The 19969-nt window shown below is 47.1% G+C and overlaps 1 protein-coding gene across 1 annotated transcript; it reads right to left on the bottom strand.

Annotated features, from left to right (window-relative positions):
• Positions 1–370: 370 nt before the first annotated feature.
• Positions 371–2431, bottom strand: CLPSL2 (colipase like 2). The gene is made up of 3 exons (XM_030314612.1): positions 2333–2431; positions 1550–1672; positions 371–466 (listed from the first exon to the last, which is right to left on the bottom strand). Exons 1-3 carry the CDS (start codon positions 2429–2431, stop codon positions 371–373), a joined length of 318 nt encoding a protein of 105 aa, XP_030170472.1.
• Between the last annotated feature and the right edge of the window lie 17538 nt (positions 2432–19969).

The raw sequence follows: 19969 nt of genomic DNA, 5'->3' as shown, positions 1-19969 counted from the left end.
CAGTCCTTCCTATCACACACCCACCCATGGGCACCCCAACACACACTCTCCCGCTGTATTCTTCAACCCCACTCTTCCCATCCAGCCCTCCATCCCAAGACTCGGCCCTTCCGGGACCCAGCCTCTTGGCTCACCTACCCCTACCCTGTTCCCTTCCTGCAGTTCCACCGTCCAGATAGGGCCAAACCTTCCTGCCCCAGACTGGAACAATCCCTACCAGATTTCCCCTCCCAGGAAGTGCAACAGAGGCCAGAGTCAGGAAGTGACTTTAATGTCTCAGGAGCTGGACTTTGAGCAAGATGGGGACTCTCCAGGCCCGTGGCCCCCAGGGAGGGAGGGAGGGGTGGCCGTGACCAGCCTGCATCTTTTTCTAAATCAAATGGCACCGGCGGGAACAGGTCGGGTCCTTGGAGATGCACTTCAAGCCCCACTGGCAGGGGCATATGATGTTGATGCTTCCCTTGGTCTGCGGGAGATGGGAACAAGGGTTGGGGGTCACCAAGGTAAAGGGGAGAAGGGAGTTTAAACAGCTTGGGGAGCAGGAGCAAGTGAAGGGGTGAGCAGCCCCTGCAGCGTTGGGACCATAGACAAGTTAATGAGCTTCTTGGTTTCAGTTTCCTCATCTGTCCAAGGGCGATAATAATAGTAACCCACCTCACAGGGTGATGTGAGAACTAAATAAAACAGAGCAAGGGCCCATAAAGAAAAGACCCTCTGGCCACCTCAGCTGTTGAGTCAGGGGCCTGACCGGTTCCTTACAGCACCGGCAGCTCCCCAGACAGGGACATGGAGGCCAGCCCATTCTTCCTAGAGAGCTCTGGGCCCGGGGCCCAACAAGAAGAGAGGAGCAGTAACATGACGTCCTGCACATTTTGCATTTCCACCAGCTCATAACCCAGCTCCAGTGAACACTGTGGTTGCCGAGACGACCTGGTGAGGTTGTTACTTTAGCCCCATTTTACGGATGAGGAAACTAAGGCTGAGAGAGCAGAAGTGACCTGGCTGAGGAGGCAAAGACAGGGCTTGAAAAACTCAGGATTTAAACTCAGGCCCAACTCCAAAGCTACGGTCCTGCCGCTGCAGTGCTTTGCCCCTCTCCAAAAATGAGGTCATTGTGGCAAGGAGGTGGCGATCAGTAGGGAAAAGGTCTTCTCCCATCTACTTGGCCGCAGTGATGTTAGGGCAGGGAATACTCATTCAACAAACATTCGTTGAACACCTACTATGGGCAGATACTAAGCCCAGGGTGGGTAAGGGCTCGACCAGCCCTTGAAGAGCTCCGGCCAGTGGCGGAGGCAGACAGAAAACACGGCAAACCAGGGAGAGCCACGCTGTGCCGAGGGTATGAGCTCATGGGAGCTCCAAGCAGAGAAGGCTTCTCAGAGGAGGTGGCTGGAGGTGTACTGCAGGACCAGTAGGAGCTTGCCGGGTGGAGGAAGGGGAAAAGGCACTCCAAGCAGAGCGGGAAGAAGCAGCGGCAGCCACCTGGGTTTTGTTAACCTTCCCCACCCTTCCGGCCAGAGGGGGCCGCCCCAGCCCAGAGGCTCACCTGGGGCAAGCACAGCCTGGCTACCCTGGCCTTGGGGGCACAGAGAGCACCCCTGTTGTTCAGGTCCATCAGGCAGCAGTCACTGACACACTCAGAGTGGTGGGAGCACTCAGCCCCATTCATCTGTGAGGACAACTCTTGTGTCACCAGCCCTCTCGCTGTGTGGGAAAGTGAGGGGGGATTCCTGGTGCCTTGCCAAGGCTCCCGGGGGCCAGGAAGGGAAGCCGGGAGATGATCACCGCCAGGTGCCACCCCCTCTACACCCACTCCAGCAGCACTCAGAGGAGCAGGAGAGGAAGGGGGACTGGTACCTCTCCCTCTGCCTCTCCTTTCCTGGGCCTCCCTCCCCCAGTGCTGGGGGAGCATATACTCCCAGATCACGCTTTGGCGGGGGGGGGGGGGGGTGGGAAGAAAGGGAGGGAGTGAAAGATGGGGAAGGGAAGGAACAGTCATTGTGCTTAGGAGAGGGGAAGGAGGAATTAGGGCAGGTTGCTGAGGCGTGGCTGGCTGGACAAGTGGGCTCAGGGGAGAGAGGGCAGGATGCTGGTCAGAAGACCACTTTCTTTGACCTCGGGGGCCACAGGGATGTGAAGTAGGGCTTTGACACCCTTCCGCAGACACATCAAGCTTCCAGCCCTGGGAACAAGTCCCCATTTTGGGGTGGTATCCACCCCCACCCCCCACTTCTGTCTCCAAACCCAACTGATGCCTCCTGGCTGGCCTATGATGCCACCGCCACCACCCTCTACTGTAGTGGAAGGTTCCAGACGTTCTTTGGCTCACCTTCATGAACTTCTTCTTGTTAAAGGGCCAGAACTCGCCCTGGTAAGGGAGCAGGACCCCCATGAGGAGCAAGAAGGCTGTGGCCATGGGCCTGAGCATGGAGCTTGGAGGCTCAGGTCGGACTCCTGAGGAGCCACGGGGTGGGGGCGGGATGGGGGGGAAAACCCTGTGCCTAGCATGTGACCTGGCGCCCCAGGGCCCCGCCCTAGCCTAGGGGTGGAGGGTGGTGAAGTTAATGGTCACAGGCTGCTTAGGAGCTGAGGCAGAAGGGCCCGAAGCCCTTTCTAGCACGGCGGAGGAGCCTCCCAGGTCCTAGGGAACACTGCAAGGTATTCGGTGACACCCGGATTCAAGCCTTGGACAGGCTGGATTGTAGATATTAGGGGCTCTAGGGGCCTCCATATGCATTACTTCCAAACTGAAAAAAAAAAAAAGAAAAAGAAACTGTGAAATAAAATTTTTGGAAAAATTATACAAAGTTGATATACTGAAACGAAAATAGCTTTCTTCTTCTTCCTCTTCTTCTTCTTTGAAAATAGGTTCCTTCTTAATAGTCTCTCTCTTTCTCTCTCTGTCCTTGGTGCCCCAAATTGTCCCCCACCCCTTATCTTTTGAAGAAGCCAGTACTCCCCGCACCCTTCTGCTTCTCACACCCTCTCCAGGTCCAGTGTCCTCATCTGTAAGAATCAGGAGGTAAGACAAGATGGCCTCCAAGACCTAGGACTTGTGCAGTCCTAATGAGTTGTCTCAGAATTTGTCTGTGAATTGTATGAAAGTCAGGGCATGGGGAACAAAATGGAAGGGAGGAGAGAGGAAGACACAGAAAGAAGAGGGGGGCTAAGGGAGAGCTGCATGTAGCAATCAGTGGAGTTTCCAGGGAGGTGAGCCTTCCTCGGGATGGCCCTCTCCATGAAACTCCCACTTGACCCCACCCTTGCCTGCTTCTCTTTTTAAAAATTTGCTCTAAGAAATTTATTTATTGGGGGAGGGGTGGAGTAAGGGGCAGAGAGAGAGGGAGGGGCAGGGAGAGAATCCCAAGCAAGCTCTGAGATGCCTGCATGGAGCCCAACCTGGGGCTTGAACCCACAAACTGCAACAAACTGAGAGGTCATGACCTGAGCTGAAATCAAGAGTTGGTTGTTTAACTGAGCCACCCAGGTGCCCCTAAAAATTTGCTCTTAAGAAGCGATATGAGGGGCACCTGGGTGACTCAGTCAGTTAAGTGTCTGACTTTGTTTCAGGTCATGATCTCACTCTTCCTGAGTTGGAGCCCCACGTTAGGCTCTGTGCTGACAACTCAGAGCCTGGAACCTGTTTCAGATTGTGTCTCCCTCTCCATGTCTGCCCCAAGCCACTTGCGCGCGCGCTCTCTCTCTCTCTCTCTCTTAAAAATAAACATTAAAAAAAAAAAAGAAGAGATATGAAGGGCGCCTGGGTGGCTCAGTCAGTTAAACGTCAGACTTCAGCTCAGGTCGTGATCTCAAGGTTCACGAGTTCAAGCCCCAAGTTGGGCTCTGTGCTGACAGCTCAGAGACTGGAGCCTGCTTTGGATTCTGTGTCTTCCCCCTCTCTGCCCCTCCCCCACTCATACTCTGTCTCTCTCTGTCTCTCAAAAATAAACAAACGTTAAAAATTTTAAAAAAAGGGCCGGTGGTATGAGAAGCCCTGCCTTGGTAGGGGGTGCTAAAGATGTAATTATGCCTCCTCCCAAACTCATATGTTGAAGCCCTGACCCCCAGTGGGATAATATATGTAGAGATGGGGACTTTGGGAGGTGGTTAGGTTTAGATGAGGTCATGAGGGGTCCCTCCTGAGGAGATTAGTGCCCTCATGAGAAGAGACACCAGAGCAGTACTTGCCTGGCTCACTTGGTAGAGCATGCTACTCTTGATCTCAGGGTCATGAGTTCAAGACCCACGTTTGGCACAGAGATCACTTTAGACAGAGAAGGAGAAGGAGAAGAAGGAGAAAAGACACCAGAGAGCTTGCTGTCTCTTTGTCTCTGTCATATGAGGACACAGCAAAAAATGCAGCCATCTCCAAGCCAAGAAAAGAGCCCTCACCAGAACCCAACTATGCTGACACTGTGATTTGGGGCTTCTGGTTTTCAGAACTGTGAGAAATACATCTCTGTCATTTAAGCTACCCAGTCTAGGATATTTTGTTACAGCAGCTGAGCTGACTAATATAGGGGCCTTAACTCTTTTCTCTAAGAATAACAGCTTCCATGGCACTCAAAGTTTTGGATCCACTGTCTCAATTAGCCCTATATTTGTCAGGGCAATTAACACTAGCTGTCACAACAGAGAACTCCTGAAATTTTGGTGGCTTGGCACAATAATGTTTTATTTACCACTCATGTGAAGTCTGATATGGGACAGAAGACCTTTCTTCCATCTTGTAGCTACACCATCTGGAAGATTGGCTTCTGGGGTCATTCTGGAAGGTAGAAGAGAAAGATGGAGGAAGTATATGGACACTTAAATGCCTCAGCCAAGGGTGACATATGCCTCTTCCACTCAGTGACCATTGGCCAGAACTAGTCACATGACCTCAACCTTCTTCAAGGGACGGGGGGAAATTCAAGGGAATCCTGGAATATTTAGTGTATTCAGTCATTTCTGCTACCTCTTACCCCCATTTTACAGATGAGGAACCCGAAGATTCCCAAATCTGTGCCCAAATAACACAATTAAGTCACGGAGCCAGATATAAACCCAGGGCATTCTAGCTATTGAGCCCAAGCTCTTACAATTGTCCTGTACTGCCTTGGGTGGCCAGAAGTCTTTGTTCCCATAAAGGGATTCCTGTCATCAAGGTGTCCTCTCTCTCCAGCAGTCATGGTCTCTCACTCTCTTCAGACCCTTGTTCTTCTGCTTTGGTCAGCTAGTTACCATGAAGCTCGCCACATCTCCCAGCTCCACTGTGAACTAGAGGGGATCCCCAGGCAATAATAATTCTTTGCACGGAGTTACCTCCTTCCCTGTGGTATCTGGTTGTGCCCTTGTGAATGCTAGATAATTGGAAAAATACTGTTAACTGCCCAGGAAAGGGCAGTTTTGAAGGCAAGAGGCCAGAAGCTGTGTATCAGGATTGGCAATTTGGGGTTCTTGATCTGGGGTCCAAGGGCCCCTGGGAAGTTTATTGAAGGCCCTGAGAGGATGGTGGAGCCCCTGGAATTCTATGTGCATGGCTTAAAAAAAATTTTTAAGACATCGGGCCACAGTTTTCCTCAGAAATGATTTAAGACTGGTTCAGAAACTTCTTTTTTTTTTTTTAAGTTTATTTTGAGAGAAAGAGTACATGTGCATGTGCGTGAGCAATGGAAGGGCAGAGAGAGAGAATCCCAAGCAGGTTCTGCACTAACAGAGCAGAACCTGACACAAGGCTTGATCTCATGACCCTGGGATCATGACCTGAGCCCAAATCAAGAGTCGGACACTTAACTGACTGAGCCACCCAGGCGTCCCAGAACTTTCATTTTAAAGTGAGGAAACTGAGGACCAGAGAAGGAAGGGACTTCCACAAGTGACTCAGTAGAGCCAGGCCTAAACCCTGGGCTCTAGACTCCAAGCCCTGCACTCTTTCTTCTATACCAATGGCTTGTCTCCCAAATCCAGCTGGCGCTGGTCAAAGGCACAAGTCCAGGACACAAGTGCAGTATGAAGAGGGGTGGGAGCCAGATCACCAGGGTGTTCAGAGCTGGGGTGTGGGAGTGGTTGCTGAGCCACCTGACCTCCGAGTGCGGCCACGGCCCTGCCCATTGGCCAGGGCCCAAACATGGCCACCCCAGTCTTGTATGATGAGAATGGAAATCTGTCCAGAGCAGGGGGACGCCTTGCTGGTGGACCTCCATAATCTCCCCCTGTCCCCTTTCCCTGTCCCTTCATTTCCCTCCTCTGACATCCTCCAGTATCTTTCTTCTTTCCTGCATCTTTCTGGTGGTTTCCATGACAATGTTCTCACTGGTCTACAGCAAAATGATGAAAATAAGAGTAACGTAGGGCTTTTGTTAAAAATAAATATATTTAATTTAAAGAATGAGTCTGTGTTCTGAAATCATGTCCTTCCTCCTTTTTTTGGTGTTTTTATGATACAAGGTGGAAGAGAAAGATGGAGGAAGCATACGGACACTTAAATGCCTCAGCCAAGAGTGACATATGCCTCTTCAGTTTTCCATGTCGTAGTAGTTGAATACATGTTGTGAATATATATACACAAATTCTGTCGGTCCCCAAGGTTTTTTGGAAGTTTTATCAGTCTATGAGATCCAAAATAAAATTCTGGAGAAAACTGATGTAGTGGAAATTGTCTCTTACTCAATTCATCCCTGAGGGGGCTCTCAGGGTGATCTGGGGAGAACAATGAAGAAGTAGGTGCCTGAAAGAGTTTGAGACCTGAAGACAGCATAGCCAAAGCTTCCTAGAGAAGACAGGCAGTGGGGAATATTTGGAGGTGAAGGGGTGGAGACACCACGGTCATACATAGAACACCCAGGACAGCCCTGGATGCCAGCAGAAGGGGGTAGTGCTCTTTTTCAAAGCCTTGAAGGGAGATTAGGACTCAGGCAAGCAGAGAATAAAGGCTTTTCAAGCGGGGGTCCAGAGTGAGCAAAGATTTGGAGGTAAGAATGAGCAGAGCACAATGAGGACAAGCTGTCTGCTTGTGGAAAAAACAGAATGCTGTCAGGACAGTCAGTGCTTTGGGAAACTTGGAGGCCATGAAGGTAACCCCAGTTGAGGTGGCTCCTAAATGGAAAACTGTGCTGGTGGTGGCAACGGGGAGATGGGGGATTGCTGATTCCTGGGGAATGGGGATGGATGTTGGCAGGCAGAAACACAGGTATAGAGAATACCCCAAGTTGTGACACATGAGGATTGCTCTAGATTCAGGAAAGGTTCCCCCCGGGACTAGGAATGAGTCATAGACATGATCCTTTAACCAGGGGCAATGCCAAAGGAAGGATATTCAGAAACATGTGCCCATGGCCTCCCATCCCCCCAAAACCTTAAGCTACAATCCACAGACCATGAATTTCAATCACTTTTTTTTTTCAACTAAAAGAGATACACTTTATATTGGTATTCAGACAACCAGTAGATATTCTTAGCATCCATTCCAATTGGCTGATGTCTGTGTTATGCTGGTGGTTGAATATTTGGATTATCACCATTGCAAATGTGTGTGTGTGTGTGTGTGTGTATGTGTGTGTATGCATGTATAATGTGTGTATGTGTGTATGGAACTGAAGTTTCACAAATAATACTTACATTTACTATATATGATCTGTTCTAAGATTATTTATTATATTCCATCTTTTAAAAATGTTGATTAGAATCCACAAATTGAATCTGCAAAACAATTAACATGATGCATCACATCAATAAAGGACAAGAACCATATGATCCTCTCAATAGATGCGGAGAAAGCATTTCACAAAATACAGCATCCTTTCTTGATAAAAACCCTCAAGAAACTAAGGATAGAAGGATCGTGCCTCAAAATCATAAAAGCCATATATGAACAACCCAATGCTAATATCATCCTCAATGGGGAAAAACTGAGAGCTTTCCCCCTAAGGTCAGGAACAAGACAGGGATGTCCACTGTCACCACTGTTATTCGACATAGTATTGGAAGTCTTAGCCTCAGCAATCAGACAATGCAAAGAAATAAAATGCATCCAAATCGGCCTGGAGGAAGTCAAACTTTCACTCTTCGCAGATGACATGATACTCTATACGAAAAACCCAAAAGATTCCACCAAAAACAGCTAGAACTGATTCATGAATTCAGCAAAGTTGCAGGATATAAAATCAACGCACAGAAATTGGTTGCATTCCTACTCACCAACAATGAAGCAACAGAAAGAGAAATCAAGGAATCAATCCCATTTACAATTGCACCAAAACCCATAAAATACCTAGGAATAAATCTAACAAAAGAGGTGAAAAATCTATATGCTGAAAACTATAGAAAGCTGATGAAAGAAATTGAAGAAGACACAAAAAAATGGAAAAAGATTCCATGCTCCTGGATAGGAAGAACAAATATTGTTAAAATGTTGATACTACCCAAAGCAATCTATAGATTCAATGCAAGCCCTATCAAAATAACACCAGCATTCTTCACAAAGCTAGAGCAAATAATCCTAAAATTTGTATGGAACCAGAAAAGACCCCGAATAGCCAAAGCAATCTTGAAAAAGAAAACCAAAGCAGGAGGCATCACAATCCCAGACTTCAAACTATACTACAAAGCTGTAATCATCAAGACAGTATGGTACTGGCACAAGAACAGACACTCAGATCAATGGAACAGAATAGAGAACCCAGAAATGGACCCACAAACATACGGCAACTAATCTTTGACAAAGCAGGAAAGAATATCCAATGGAATAAAGACAGTCTCTTCAGCAAATGGTGCCAGGAAAACTGGACAGCGACATGCAGAAGAATGAACCTGGACCACTTTCTTGTACCATACACAAAAATAAACTCAAAATGGATGAAATACCTAAATGTAAGACAGGAAGCCATCAAAATCCTCGAGGAGAAAGCAGGCAAAAACCTCTGTGATCTTGGCTGCAGCAACTTCTTACTCAACATGTCTCCAGAGACAAAGGAAACAAAAGCAAAAATGAACTACTGGGACCTCATCAAAATCAAAAGCTTCTGCACAGTGAAGGAAACAATCAGCAAAACTAAAAGACCACCGACAGAATGGGAGAAGATATTTGCAAACGACATATCAGATAAAGAGTTAGTATCCAAATCCAAAATCTACAAAGAACTTATCAAACTCAACACCCAAAAAACAAATAATCCAGTGAAGAAATGGGCAAAAGACATGAATAGACACTTCTCCAAAGAAGACATCCAGATGGCCAACCGACACATGAAAAAATGCCCAGCATCACTCATCATCCAGGGAAATAGAAATCAATACCACAATGAGATACCACCTTACACCTGTCAGAATGGCCAACATTAACAACTCAGGCAACAACAGATGTTGGCGAGAATGCGGAGAAAGAGGATCTCTTTTGCATTGTTGGTGGGAATGCAAGCTGGTGCAGCCACTCTGGAAAACGGTATGGAGGGTCCTCAAAAAATTAAAAATAGAACTACCCTATGACCCAGCAGTTACACCACTAGGCATTTATCCAAGGGATACAGGTGTGCTGTTTCCAAGGGACACATGCGCCCCCATGTTTAAAGCAGCATTATCAACAATGGCCAAAGCATGGAAAGAGCCCAAATGTCCATCGATGGATGAATGGATAAAGAAGATGTGGTATATATATATATATATATATATATATACACACACACACAATGGAACATTCCTCGGCAATCAAAAAGAATGAAATCTTGCCACTTGCAACTATGTGGATGGAACTGGAGGGTATTATGCTAAGAGAAATTAGTCAGAGAAAGACACAAATCATATGACTTCACTCATATGAGGACTTTAAGAGACAAAACAGATGAACATAAGGGAAGGGAAACAAAAATAACATAAAAATAGGGAGGGGAACAAAACAGAAGAGACTCATAAATATGGAGAACAAACTGAGGGTTACTGGAGGGGTAACCAGTGGGAGGGGGGATGGGCTAAATGGGTAAGGGGCATTAAGGAATCTACTCCTGAAATCATTGTTGCACTATATGCTAACTAATTTTGATGTAAAATTTAAAAAAAAAATAAAAGAAAAAAAAGAATCCACCAAATTGATTTCACCACCCACTTGTGGTCCGCGTCAATTACTCTACCCCTCTGTTGAGTCCAGCTGGTCTGACTGCCCAACTCATTGTGGACATCTCAGCAATCTCCATTTGCCCATTGATTCATTCACTCAACAAACATTTAGTGACACCTGCTCTATGGTAGGCACTTCATTATCAGGCTTCAGTTGCAGATAACAGACACAATCGTACCTACTCTAAACAGGAAGGGATGTAATACAGATAACTGAGGGCTTACAAAATCATTGAAATTCAGGACTGGAGGAGTGAGATCCAGACTGAGCCTCCAGGAATGCAACCCAACAAACACTGCAGACCTGATCTGCCAGGGAAGCTACTAACTCAGCCACCATCAGGAAGGTTAAGAGTCAGGAGGCCATCGCTACAACTGTTGGCGCAAGGAACACACACCTTAGCTGTGACCTCAGGATCAGGAAGCTGCCATCAAGATCATTGCCTGTGTCTGCTACATCTGTCCTAGCCAAAAGAGAGAATGTCTCCCACACAAATACCTCTGCCCCATTTAACCCCATTCACGTTAATTCTCAGGCAGCGCGTGTGATCAGTGATACCAAAATCACATCTGGGGTCCTGGGTGTGATAGCCTAATGTTTCGTTTTCCAGCCTGGCTATATAGGAAGACACACCAGGACAAGGTGGAACAGAAGCTACACAAGCCAGTCAACAGCAGCCCCGCTCCGACAAAATGTCTGGAAGCGACCCTGGTTACCTGGATGGTGTGAAGGTAGGTTTCTACTTCCTGTCTGAAAACTTTTCAATTTTTACAGCTGCACGTCACTTTGACTGACAACCTATGCTTTTTATTTCTCTCCTTCTTTTTCATATATATTTAATGTGTTAGGTTTTTTAAAATCATAAATTCAGGGGCGCCCGGGTGGCTCAGTCGGTTAAGCGTCCGACTTCAGCTCAGGTCATGATCTCGCGGTTCGTGAGTTCAAGCCCCGCGTCGGGCTCTGTGCTGATGGCTCAGAGCCTGGAGCCTGTTTCGGATTCTGTGTCTCCCTCTCTCTCTGACCCTCCCCCGTTCATGCTCTGTCTCTCTCTGTCTCAAAAATAAATAAAGGTTAAAAAAAAATTTTTTTAATCATAAATTCAATGGCCAGGGTTTTTCCTCTCCTCTGGGAATTTGGGGTGGGGGGCAGGAAGTGTCATGCCCCACAACCTTCCCCTTTACCAACTGCACTGTTTTTATGCCCCCATCCTGGCCTACTCTCTGGCAGGTGAGTGGAAGCTCCTTTTTTACTTTCTTCTAGCAACAATCAAGAGAGAATGTTCCTTCCCTCTGCTCTCTGCCATCATCAGCCTTGCTCACCGTAACTTGAACTTGCCCATCCCCTCTAGCCTTCCATGGTAATCATAAAACAATCCCTAAAAACAGTTGCTTCACAGATAAAAGATGATATCTGCCTCTTGCAGAAACCGAGGCAAGGGATGGTCCTGGGAAAGATGGGCAGGTAGATGAGCTCGCCTCCCCTTTCTGTGTCCTCTGATGGACCAAACTCACTCTCCCCACTGGTACCCAGCTCTGTGCTCACCTGCCAGCAACCTATTTAAGAGGATACAGTAAGAGCACTCAGAGCTCAATAAATGTTTGTCTCATAAATAAACTGTAAAACAAATCACTGGTAGTGTCATCTCTTTGCCAAGACAGGGATGTAGGGTATACATATAGGTTTAGCCATGGTAAAATAAACAACAGAATAAATGGCTTAATGTCAGATAGAGGTTCATTTCTCTTGCATGTAATGTTCCCAGTGTGCATAGTCCAGGACTGATATGGCATCTCCACAGTCCCTGAGTCCTCCCTTTAAGGACTCTTCCATTCCGATGACCAGTTGTCATCACATGGCCACACCTAGCTGCAAGGGAAGCTGGGAAATGCAGTGTCTGTTCTAGGCAGCCATGTGGTCTGATAACAATGAGGAATGGCTGCAGTCTAGCAGTCTATGTTGTATGTGTATGTGCCAGAGGTATGCCTACTAATTCCATAAGGTGCATTCCCGCTCAGGCCCAAGAGTCCTGCCTCTAATCTCCTTAATCATGCAATCTCCATTCCACACCCTCTCTGCTTCCTGGACTCACATTTGACTCCAGCATCCCCCGGAATATAAGTACACAGGGTGATAGGAGAATGCAGAGGTCCTACAGTGAGGATTCATTTCCCTTTGTCATTCTTTGTCAGCTCAGACTGACAGTGCTGGGCCAAACACAGTGGCCCGCAGGTACACACTTTGGAAACAACAAATACTCGCCAGCCATGTGCCCAGAAGACATCACTGGAGCTCTGTAGCTAGTCTGGATGATTTCCAGCCTTAGGAAATAGGATTCGTTACACAGTGCCTCTTCCCTACCTGCCGATAACGTGACCTGGGGTACTTCCAGCCTCAGGGAATTTCCTATAAGGTTTCACCCAGGGCTCAAATCTGAGGAATCAGTTCACTCCCTTGGAAGTAGCTGAGGTTCTCACACTTGCTCTGGTGGCTTAGACCTTCTGGTGCTCTCTACAGAACACCAGGAAATGGCAAAAGATGTAATCCAAGTTCATGAACTCCGCTCTCTTTCTCTGCCTTCCTTCCCTCTTCTCACTCTGTTGTACGTATCTAGGTCACTGCTTCTCAGACAACAATACATAAACTATTTTAAGAAATCACATTTCCATGCTTTTCTATTATTATTTGTTTGCCCCATGCTCATTCATTTTGAAACGTGTTACTCATCAGCCGATAAGCTGTAGCAAGTGCCAAACACTTAGGAGAAAAATACCTACTCACTTAACTCTTTCCTCCACTTAGTTTCGGCTATGGGACTCCTGGCCCAACTCATGCAAAAGAGGTGTTTTAAGGTGGCAATGACTGTGAAACCCTGGGAGAGTGGGGTTTAGAGGAGAGGAAGGCAGTAGAGGGGAAGAGGGACCTCCCAGGCTGGGTTGTGGATTTACCAAATGACTCGGTAGGCCAGTGTCATGGAGGAGGAAAGCTCTCTCTCCACTCACTTCTTATTCCTCTCAAAGGAAACCATATCATGTTCCGGGACATTCTGATGGCCATGGTTTCTTATAGGCAGGGATCACAGGCATTAAGGTCCCACACCTGAGTGTACTGTTGTGGATTTTTGTTCTTGTTTTCATTCTGAAAGAAGAGAACCCACCCAATGACTGGTCCCATGAAATAGTCATTTGTTGTATTTGTTTCCTATTGTTGTATAACAAATTACCCCAAAGCTTAGTGGCTTAACACATCATGTCTTAGTTCACAGTCTCTGTGTGTCAGGAATCCAATCACAGTGTAGCTGGGTCCTCTGGTTCTGAGTCCCTCACAAGGCTCCAGTCAAGGTGTTGGCTGGGGCGGTGGTCATCTTCAGGCTCGGCTGGGGTGGGTCTGCTTCCAAGCTTCCTCAAGTGGTGGTTGACAGGTTTTGGCTCCTTGCAGGATCTTGGACTGACAGACTCGGTTCATCACAGACTTTGGCCTGAGTCCGGCCAGGGTTCCTTGCCATGTAGTCCTCTCCATAAAGAACAACTCACAGCATGGCAGCTGGCTTCATGAGCACAAGCAAGTGAAAGGCAAGAGAGAATGGAAGCAAGATGGAAGTCATAGTCTTTTGTAACCTAATCTAAAGAGTAACAGTCTCTTGGGGCGCCTGTGTGGCTCAGTCAGTTAAGCATCTGACTGCTGATTTCCACTCAGGTCATGATCATATCGTTCCTGAGATCAAGCCCCACACTGGACTCTGTGCTGCCAGTGTGGAGCCCGCTTCTCTCTCTCAAAAATAAAGTTTTAAAAATAACAGTCTCTTCCTTTGCCATCTTCTGTTGGTTAGAAGCAAGTCACTAAGTCCAGATTACATTCAAGGGAGGCAGATTATAGAAGGGCATATTTAGGAGTGGGGATCATTGGGGTTATTTTATTTATTTATTTATTTATTTTTCAATTTTTATTTTTTAAAGATGCCTTTGAGTATCTTTCTTAAAAACTTTTATTAATCTTTATTTATTTTTGAGAGAGAGACAGAGTGTGAGCAGGGGAGGAGCAGAGAGAGAGGGAGACACAGAATCCAAAGCAGGCTCCAGGCTCTGAGCTGTCAGCCAAGAGCCCAGAGCCTGACGCAGGGCTTGAACTCACGAACTGTGAGATCATGACCTGAGCCGAAGTCAGACGCTCAACCAACTGAGCCACCCAGGTGCCCCTGGGGTTATTTTAGAAGGCTGTCAACCACACTTGCCATCTATTATTATTGGCATAAAAGTTATATTTGCTGGGACACCTGGATGGCTCAGTTGGTTAAGTGTCCAACTCTTGATTTCAGCTCAGGTCATGATCTTGCTGTTTCGGGGATTGAGGCCCACGTTGGGCTCCACACTGAGTGTGGAGCCTGCTTGGGATTCTCTCTCCCTCTCTCTCTGTCCCTCCCCCACTCTTTCTCTCTCTCAAAATAAACATTTAAAAAAATTTTAATGTTTATTTTTTTGAAAGAAAGAGAGAGCACAAGTGGGGGGGGGGCACAGAGAGAGAGGGAGACACAGAATCCAAAGCAGGCTCCAGGCTCTGAGCTGTCAGCACAGAGCCCAACGTGGGGTTCAAACTCACAAACTGTAAGATCATGACCTGAACTGAATGAAGTCGGATGCTTAACTGACTGAGCCACCCAGGTGCCCCAATAAATAAACAATCTTTAAAGCTTTATTTGCTGGTGATAAAAGGATTCCTATTTCACAAAAGAGAAATTAATCTCTCTCCTTTCTCTTTTTTGTTTCTTTACTCATAACAGTGACTCTGGAGTTCTTATTGCTTTGGGCTTAGGGAGAAGGCTGGTGGTAACGTGAGTTAAGAGAGAAGGAGAGGTTCTGCTTTGTCTTAGGACAAAGCCAGGGACTCTAGCTCCATTTGCTTGAGAACACTGTGCTGGGATCTTGCTGGAAGTCATCTCATGGAGACAGCTGAAATTCCCTGATCTCTGCCTCCTTTAGGAAATCAGTTACAGGAGTAATTGGCAGTCTGGCTCGCTAACTATCATCTACCAGCAAGCCAGCCCCTGCATAGTCCCATCCGAGGGAAACTGATTGGTTTCCCTTTTGGTAAAATTCTCCGCCTTCCTTCCCTCTTCTCATTCTATTGTATGTATCTAGGCCACTGCATCTCAGACAACAATACATAAGCTATTTTAAGAAATCACATTTTTAAAAACGTTTTCCTATTATTATTTCTTTGCTTCTTGCCCATTCATTTTGAAATCTGTTGCTCATCCGCAGAGAAGCTGTAGCAGGTGCCACACGTTTCTCACCCTGGAAAGCTCTTTCCTCTTTCCTCTCCCCACCCTCTCCTCTCCGGAGATCCATGGCAAGCCTCTCACTTCTATGAAGCCTTCTCAGAATCAACTGAAAAGATGGAAAGAGATGTTTCCTTGGAAATGTAATTGCCTGCAGGTGAAAGAAGTCTGCAGGTAAGGAAACAAGCTAAACATCTGGAAGGAAAGCTGAGGGAAGGGATAAGATGGCAGCTATGAATTATGAAATTTCCCTTCTCCTTGGAAGAGAACCTCTGTAGGGGGAGACAGATGCATCCCGCTGCTAAGCACACAGTAGGTGTTCCATTAGTCCTTTTTGATTAATGCCTTCTGCGGTGGTTCTTCAGTGTTCACAAATTCTTTACCACTCCTCCCTTCAAAAGGCAGAGCCTAATTCTCCCTTCCTTAAATGTGGGCTGGATCAGCGAATGACTTGTAATGAATAGAATATGGTGGACTGATAATGTATGACTTCAAGGTAGGCCAGAAAGGGTACTGCAGTTTTTGCCCTGCTTTCTCTTGGATGATCCACTCTAGGAGAAGCCAGCTGCTATGCCACTAGGACTCTCAAGCATCTCTGTGGAGACGGACAAACTGAGGTCTTCTGCCAACAGCCAGCATCAAGTTGCCAGCCAAATAAATGAGCCATCTTGGAAGTGGATCCTCCAGCCCCAGTCAAGCCTTCAGATAATTGCAGCCCTGGCCAAAAGTTTGACTGCAACCATAGCTTGACTGGATCCAAACCACCCAGCTAAGATGCTTCAGAATTGCCATGAGAGATAACAAATGCTTGCTGATGTTTTAAATTGCTAAGAGGGAGGGATCTGGAGAGACCCAGCAGGAGGAAAAGGTTTTTGTTTTCTGGATCAAGTGCGCTCAGCTGGCAAGCTCCTGCAGTGCAAACAGCTTCACCCCTGCCCAGTCCCTAGAGTGACCAGCAACGCCAGTAGCTAGGAGCTTCTCCTGACACTGACCCCGTGGGCAGTAACGTAAGCAGAGCGCCTTCACCTCCAGCAGCATTTGCAGATTCTCCAGCATCCAGCACCCACTGTGCGTGTGGCTTCTCCAGCACGAGGCTCCTAGATCACGCATGAGCTCTCTAGCATCAGCCTTCTGCAGTCCATAGAGGCCAGCAGCACCCAGCGGGCAGCAGCTTGCCCTGTACCCTGCCCAGGCAGTTTTCTAGCCTTTGGTTTGGCAGCCCCCTGTGAAGAACTTTCCTTGGCATCCTAGAGGGCAGATCTCTGGCAAGTTTCACTCTCATGACAGTACAGTGACTTTTCTGACATCTGGCGAGCCATAGGCTATGTACTCAACAAGGTCTGGAATTCAGCCGTAGTGGGGGATGGGGGGTGCCTCTTCCTTGGGTGCTCTTTCCTCGACCTCAGCCATGGGGGGTAGGGGTTACTCCTAGATCTACTATTCATGTATTCTGTACCCTTTACTCACCAATTCTTTTGTTACTCTAATCACCTGGGGTAATAATTATATTAAAATGTCCCCGTTCAAGTTACTGTGGGGTTTCTCTCTCTTGATCGGACCCAGATTGAGACATTGCGTTTTGTCATAGTTTGTTACACAGCAACAAATAACCAATACACCCCTCCCCATCTCATTGCCCATTGCCAACTCCCCTTTTATTACCATCAGCCAATTGTTACCATGTACCTACGCAGAACAGGCTCTTCCTTCAAGGTTTTTATCAGGAGTCATATATGACCTACTGCAAAAAGAAGAACAAAGTTTTTAACAAAGCTTTAATTAGCCAAATGCCAGATATAAGGATCAGACGTGAAGGGCTGCAGGAAGCAGCTAAGGCTTGTTGGAGAAAGCTCTAGGCTGCAGTAGGGTGTCACCCAAATCTGATGACTCTATAGGACACAGCCCAGTAGAAAGGAAAGAGAAGAGCATTGTAGGTAGGGGGAACATTGGATCAACAGCCTAGAGGCAAGACCCCATGCGGTAGAAGTAGGGCAGCAGTGACTAGTTCACTCCAGTTTGGCTGGTGAAGAGATTTGACGTGGTAGACTGGTGGCAAGCAAGGTGACCAGATCATGAAGGTCCTTGAATACAAAGCTAATTCGTTTGGCACCATCATGTGAAAAAGAGGTCCGGTGACCATATCTTTGAGGGCAAAACTCAACCTACTTTTGTTGTCAGTACAATTATACTTGTCAGATCATGAGACTTAGCTTTGGAGCTGAGAAAAAGTTCACCATGACAGTTGGGAACCTGTGAATGTTTTTGAGGATGATGCAGTGTGGGGTTCTGAAATTAGCCTGGAGTGTGTAGGGTCAAAGAGAATGGAGACCAGAATTAGAAAACTCAGAATTCCTGATGTAGGAAATAGGGTAGCAGCAGTGGAAAATGAAGAACTGGGTAGATGTGGGATGTTCTGAATGGTTGGCTGGATGTGGTGGACAGAGGTTGAAGGTGATGCCCAGTACTTAGCTGGTGACATAGGAACAGAAGGAGCTGGCTGAGGAGTGGGTAGGATGATGTTGGCTTTTGACAGGTTCCACTGGGGTCACTGCAGTGTATCTAAGAAGCAGGAAGGAGCAGCCCTCAGGCCTGCACTCAGGAGAGAGACAAGAGCTGATGATTCAGATCTGGTAGTGATGTCCACTCAGAGGTGACAAGTCAGACTTTGGGAGATGGTGATGAGGATGGTCCCCAAGTAGGAACCGGCTCTCTGATCAGCCCATCCTCATCAACAACCCTCCTCCCACCCCCACTGACCCAAGAGATGAGGTCCTGGGTTGGGAATTCAGTGGGGACACATTTCCCCAAGCATTCAGTCCTAAACAGACCCCTAAAAGCCAAAAGCACTATCTTCCTCAACTGCCACAGATTCTGGATTAGAATCCAGAGTCCGCTCTCATGGGGCTCAGGCCAAGGAATATGAAAGCAAAAAGCTTGAGTCTAGGAGGCTCTAACCCTATTTCTGCCCCAGATCAGTCATGAAACCTTGAGCAAATCACTTTTCCTCTTTGGGTTTGTTTTTTCTTTCAGCAAAATGCCAGAGTTGGCCTTAGACTAGACTGTGGTCCTGCCCCTAAGAACACTGGGGTTCTTTAGCTGGGCCAACACGTTCTTCCTCCTAAATCAAGTAGCAGCAGATAGAACGACTCCAATTTTAGGGTTTTCTCCCATAACGTTTTCTCTTTTTTTAATGTTCATTTATTTTTGAAAGAAAGGGCGACAGAGCATGAGTGGGGGAGGGGCAAAGAGCAAGGGAGACACAGAATCCAAAGCAGGCTCCAGGCTCTAAGCTGTCAGCACAGAATCTGATGTGGGGATCAAACTCATGAACCATGAGATCATGACCTGAGCCAAAGTCAGACCCTCAACCGACTGAGCCACCCAGGTGCCCCCCATAATGTTTTCTTAAACCATTAACAACCGCTACTGCTTGTTTTCCAGATAACACAGGTAACACAATGAATGAACACATGGGAAATGCACTATCTGGGAATTCTGAAAATAGGTGATCATATTTGGTTTAACAGTCTTCTTGTTTCTGGAGACTACATGGTTATGGTTTTATATTATTCACATAATCACTCTGGTTTCTAAAGCTAAGTTCTAGTGGCATTTCAGGGTGCTTCTTAGAGAGTTCTGGGACTCCCCGGTGCCTGCAACCCAAAGAGACTGGTCTGCAGACACATAGGACTCAATGCTCTCTAGGACCTTTCCAGTGTCAATCTTTCACTCTCTCAATCTTCGATCTTTGGTGAATACCCTTCGCGTGCAGAACATTGTGTCTTACGTTCACTAACTCACACATCCCCCATGTAATCCTCTCAACAGCCTCAGGAGATAAGTTCTCTTATTATATAGATTATTATATAAGTCATTTTATAGGTGAAGGGACTGAGGCTCACATGGGGTACATGGCTTGCCTAAAGTCACACCATCAGTACGTGACAGAGCTGTATTTGAACCTGAGAGTCTGATTCCAGAGCTCTCACTCTTCTAATACGCCTGCAGTCTCTGTCATTAATGCTTTTTCCACCAAATATTTTCAGTTCTTGGACACATAGTAAGACTGATCTCCCCTACCCTCTATGGCTAGTGAAGTGCGAGCATCATTTCTGGTGTAACTTTTTTTTTTTTTTTTAATGTTTATTTATTTTTGAGAGAGACAGAGTGTGACCGGGGGAGGGGCAGAGAGAGAGCGAGACACAGGATCCGAAGCAGGCTCCGGGCTCTGAGCTGTCAGCACAGAACCCGACGCAGGGCTCAAACTCACCAACCGGGAGATCGTGACCTGAGCTGAAGTCGGTCACTTACCCGACTGAGCCACCCAGGCGCCCCTCTGGTGTAACTTTCAAGAGCCAGTGATCACTGTCACCTTCCCTTTTCCTTCTCTAGGAGTTGTAGATACACAGTGAAGATCCACCCTCAGCCTTGGTCACAGAGAGAAGAGGATTTGGAAGAGACACCTGTCCCTCTACCACCCCAGCTGTAGGCATGTAGTAGGAATAAGAAATAACCTTGTCGGGGCACCTGCGTGGCTCAGTTGGTTAAGCCTCCGACTCTTGGTTTCAGCTCAGGTCATGATCTCACGGTTCGTGAGTTCAAGC

The sequence above is a fragment of the Lynx canadensis genome, chromosome B2 (genome assembly GCF_007474595.2).
Source record: "Lynx canadensis isolate LIC74 chromosome B2, mLynCan4.pri.v2, whole genome shotgun sequence".
NCBI classification, from domain to species: Eukaryota; Metazoa; Chordata; class Mammalia; order Carnivora; family Felidae; genus Lynx; species Lynx canadensis.
This window is presented reverse-complemented; position numbering and strand designations above follow the sequence as displayed.

Bases quoted from the DNA above. Each gene is read 5' to 3' on its own strand.
- CLPSL2 (XM_030314612.1), bottom strand. From the start codon at position 2,431: ATGCTCAGGCCCATGGCCACAGCCTTCTTGCTCCTCATGGGGGTCCTG. The intron at 1,673-2,332 runs GTGAGCCAAAGA...TTGTCCTCACAG, and splicing joins ACAAGAAGAAGTTCATGAAG to ATGAATGGGGCTGAGTGCTC. The intron at 467-1,549 runs GTGAGCCTCTGG...CATCTCCCGCAG, and splicing joins CCAGGCTGTGCTTGCCCCAG to ACCAAGGGAAGCATCAACAT.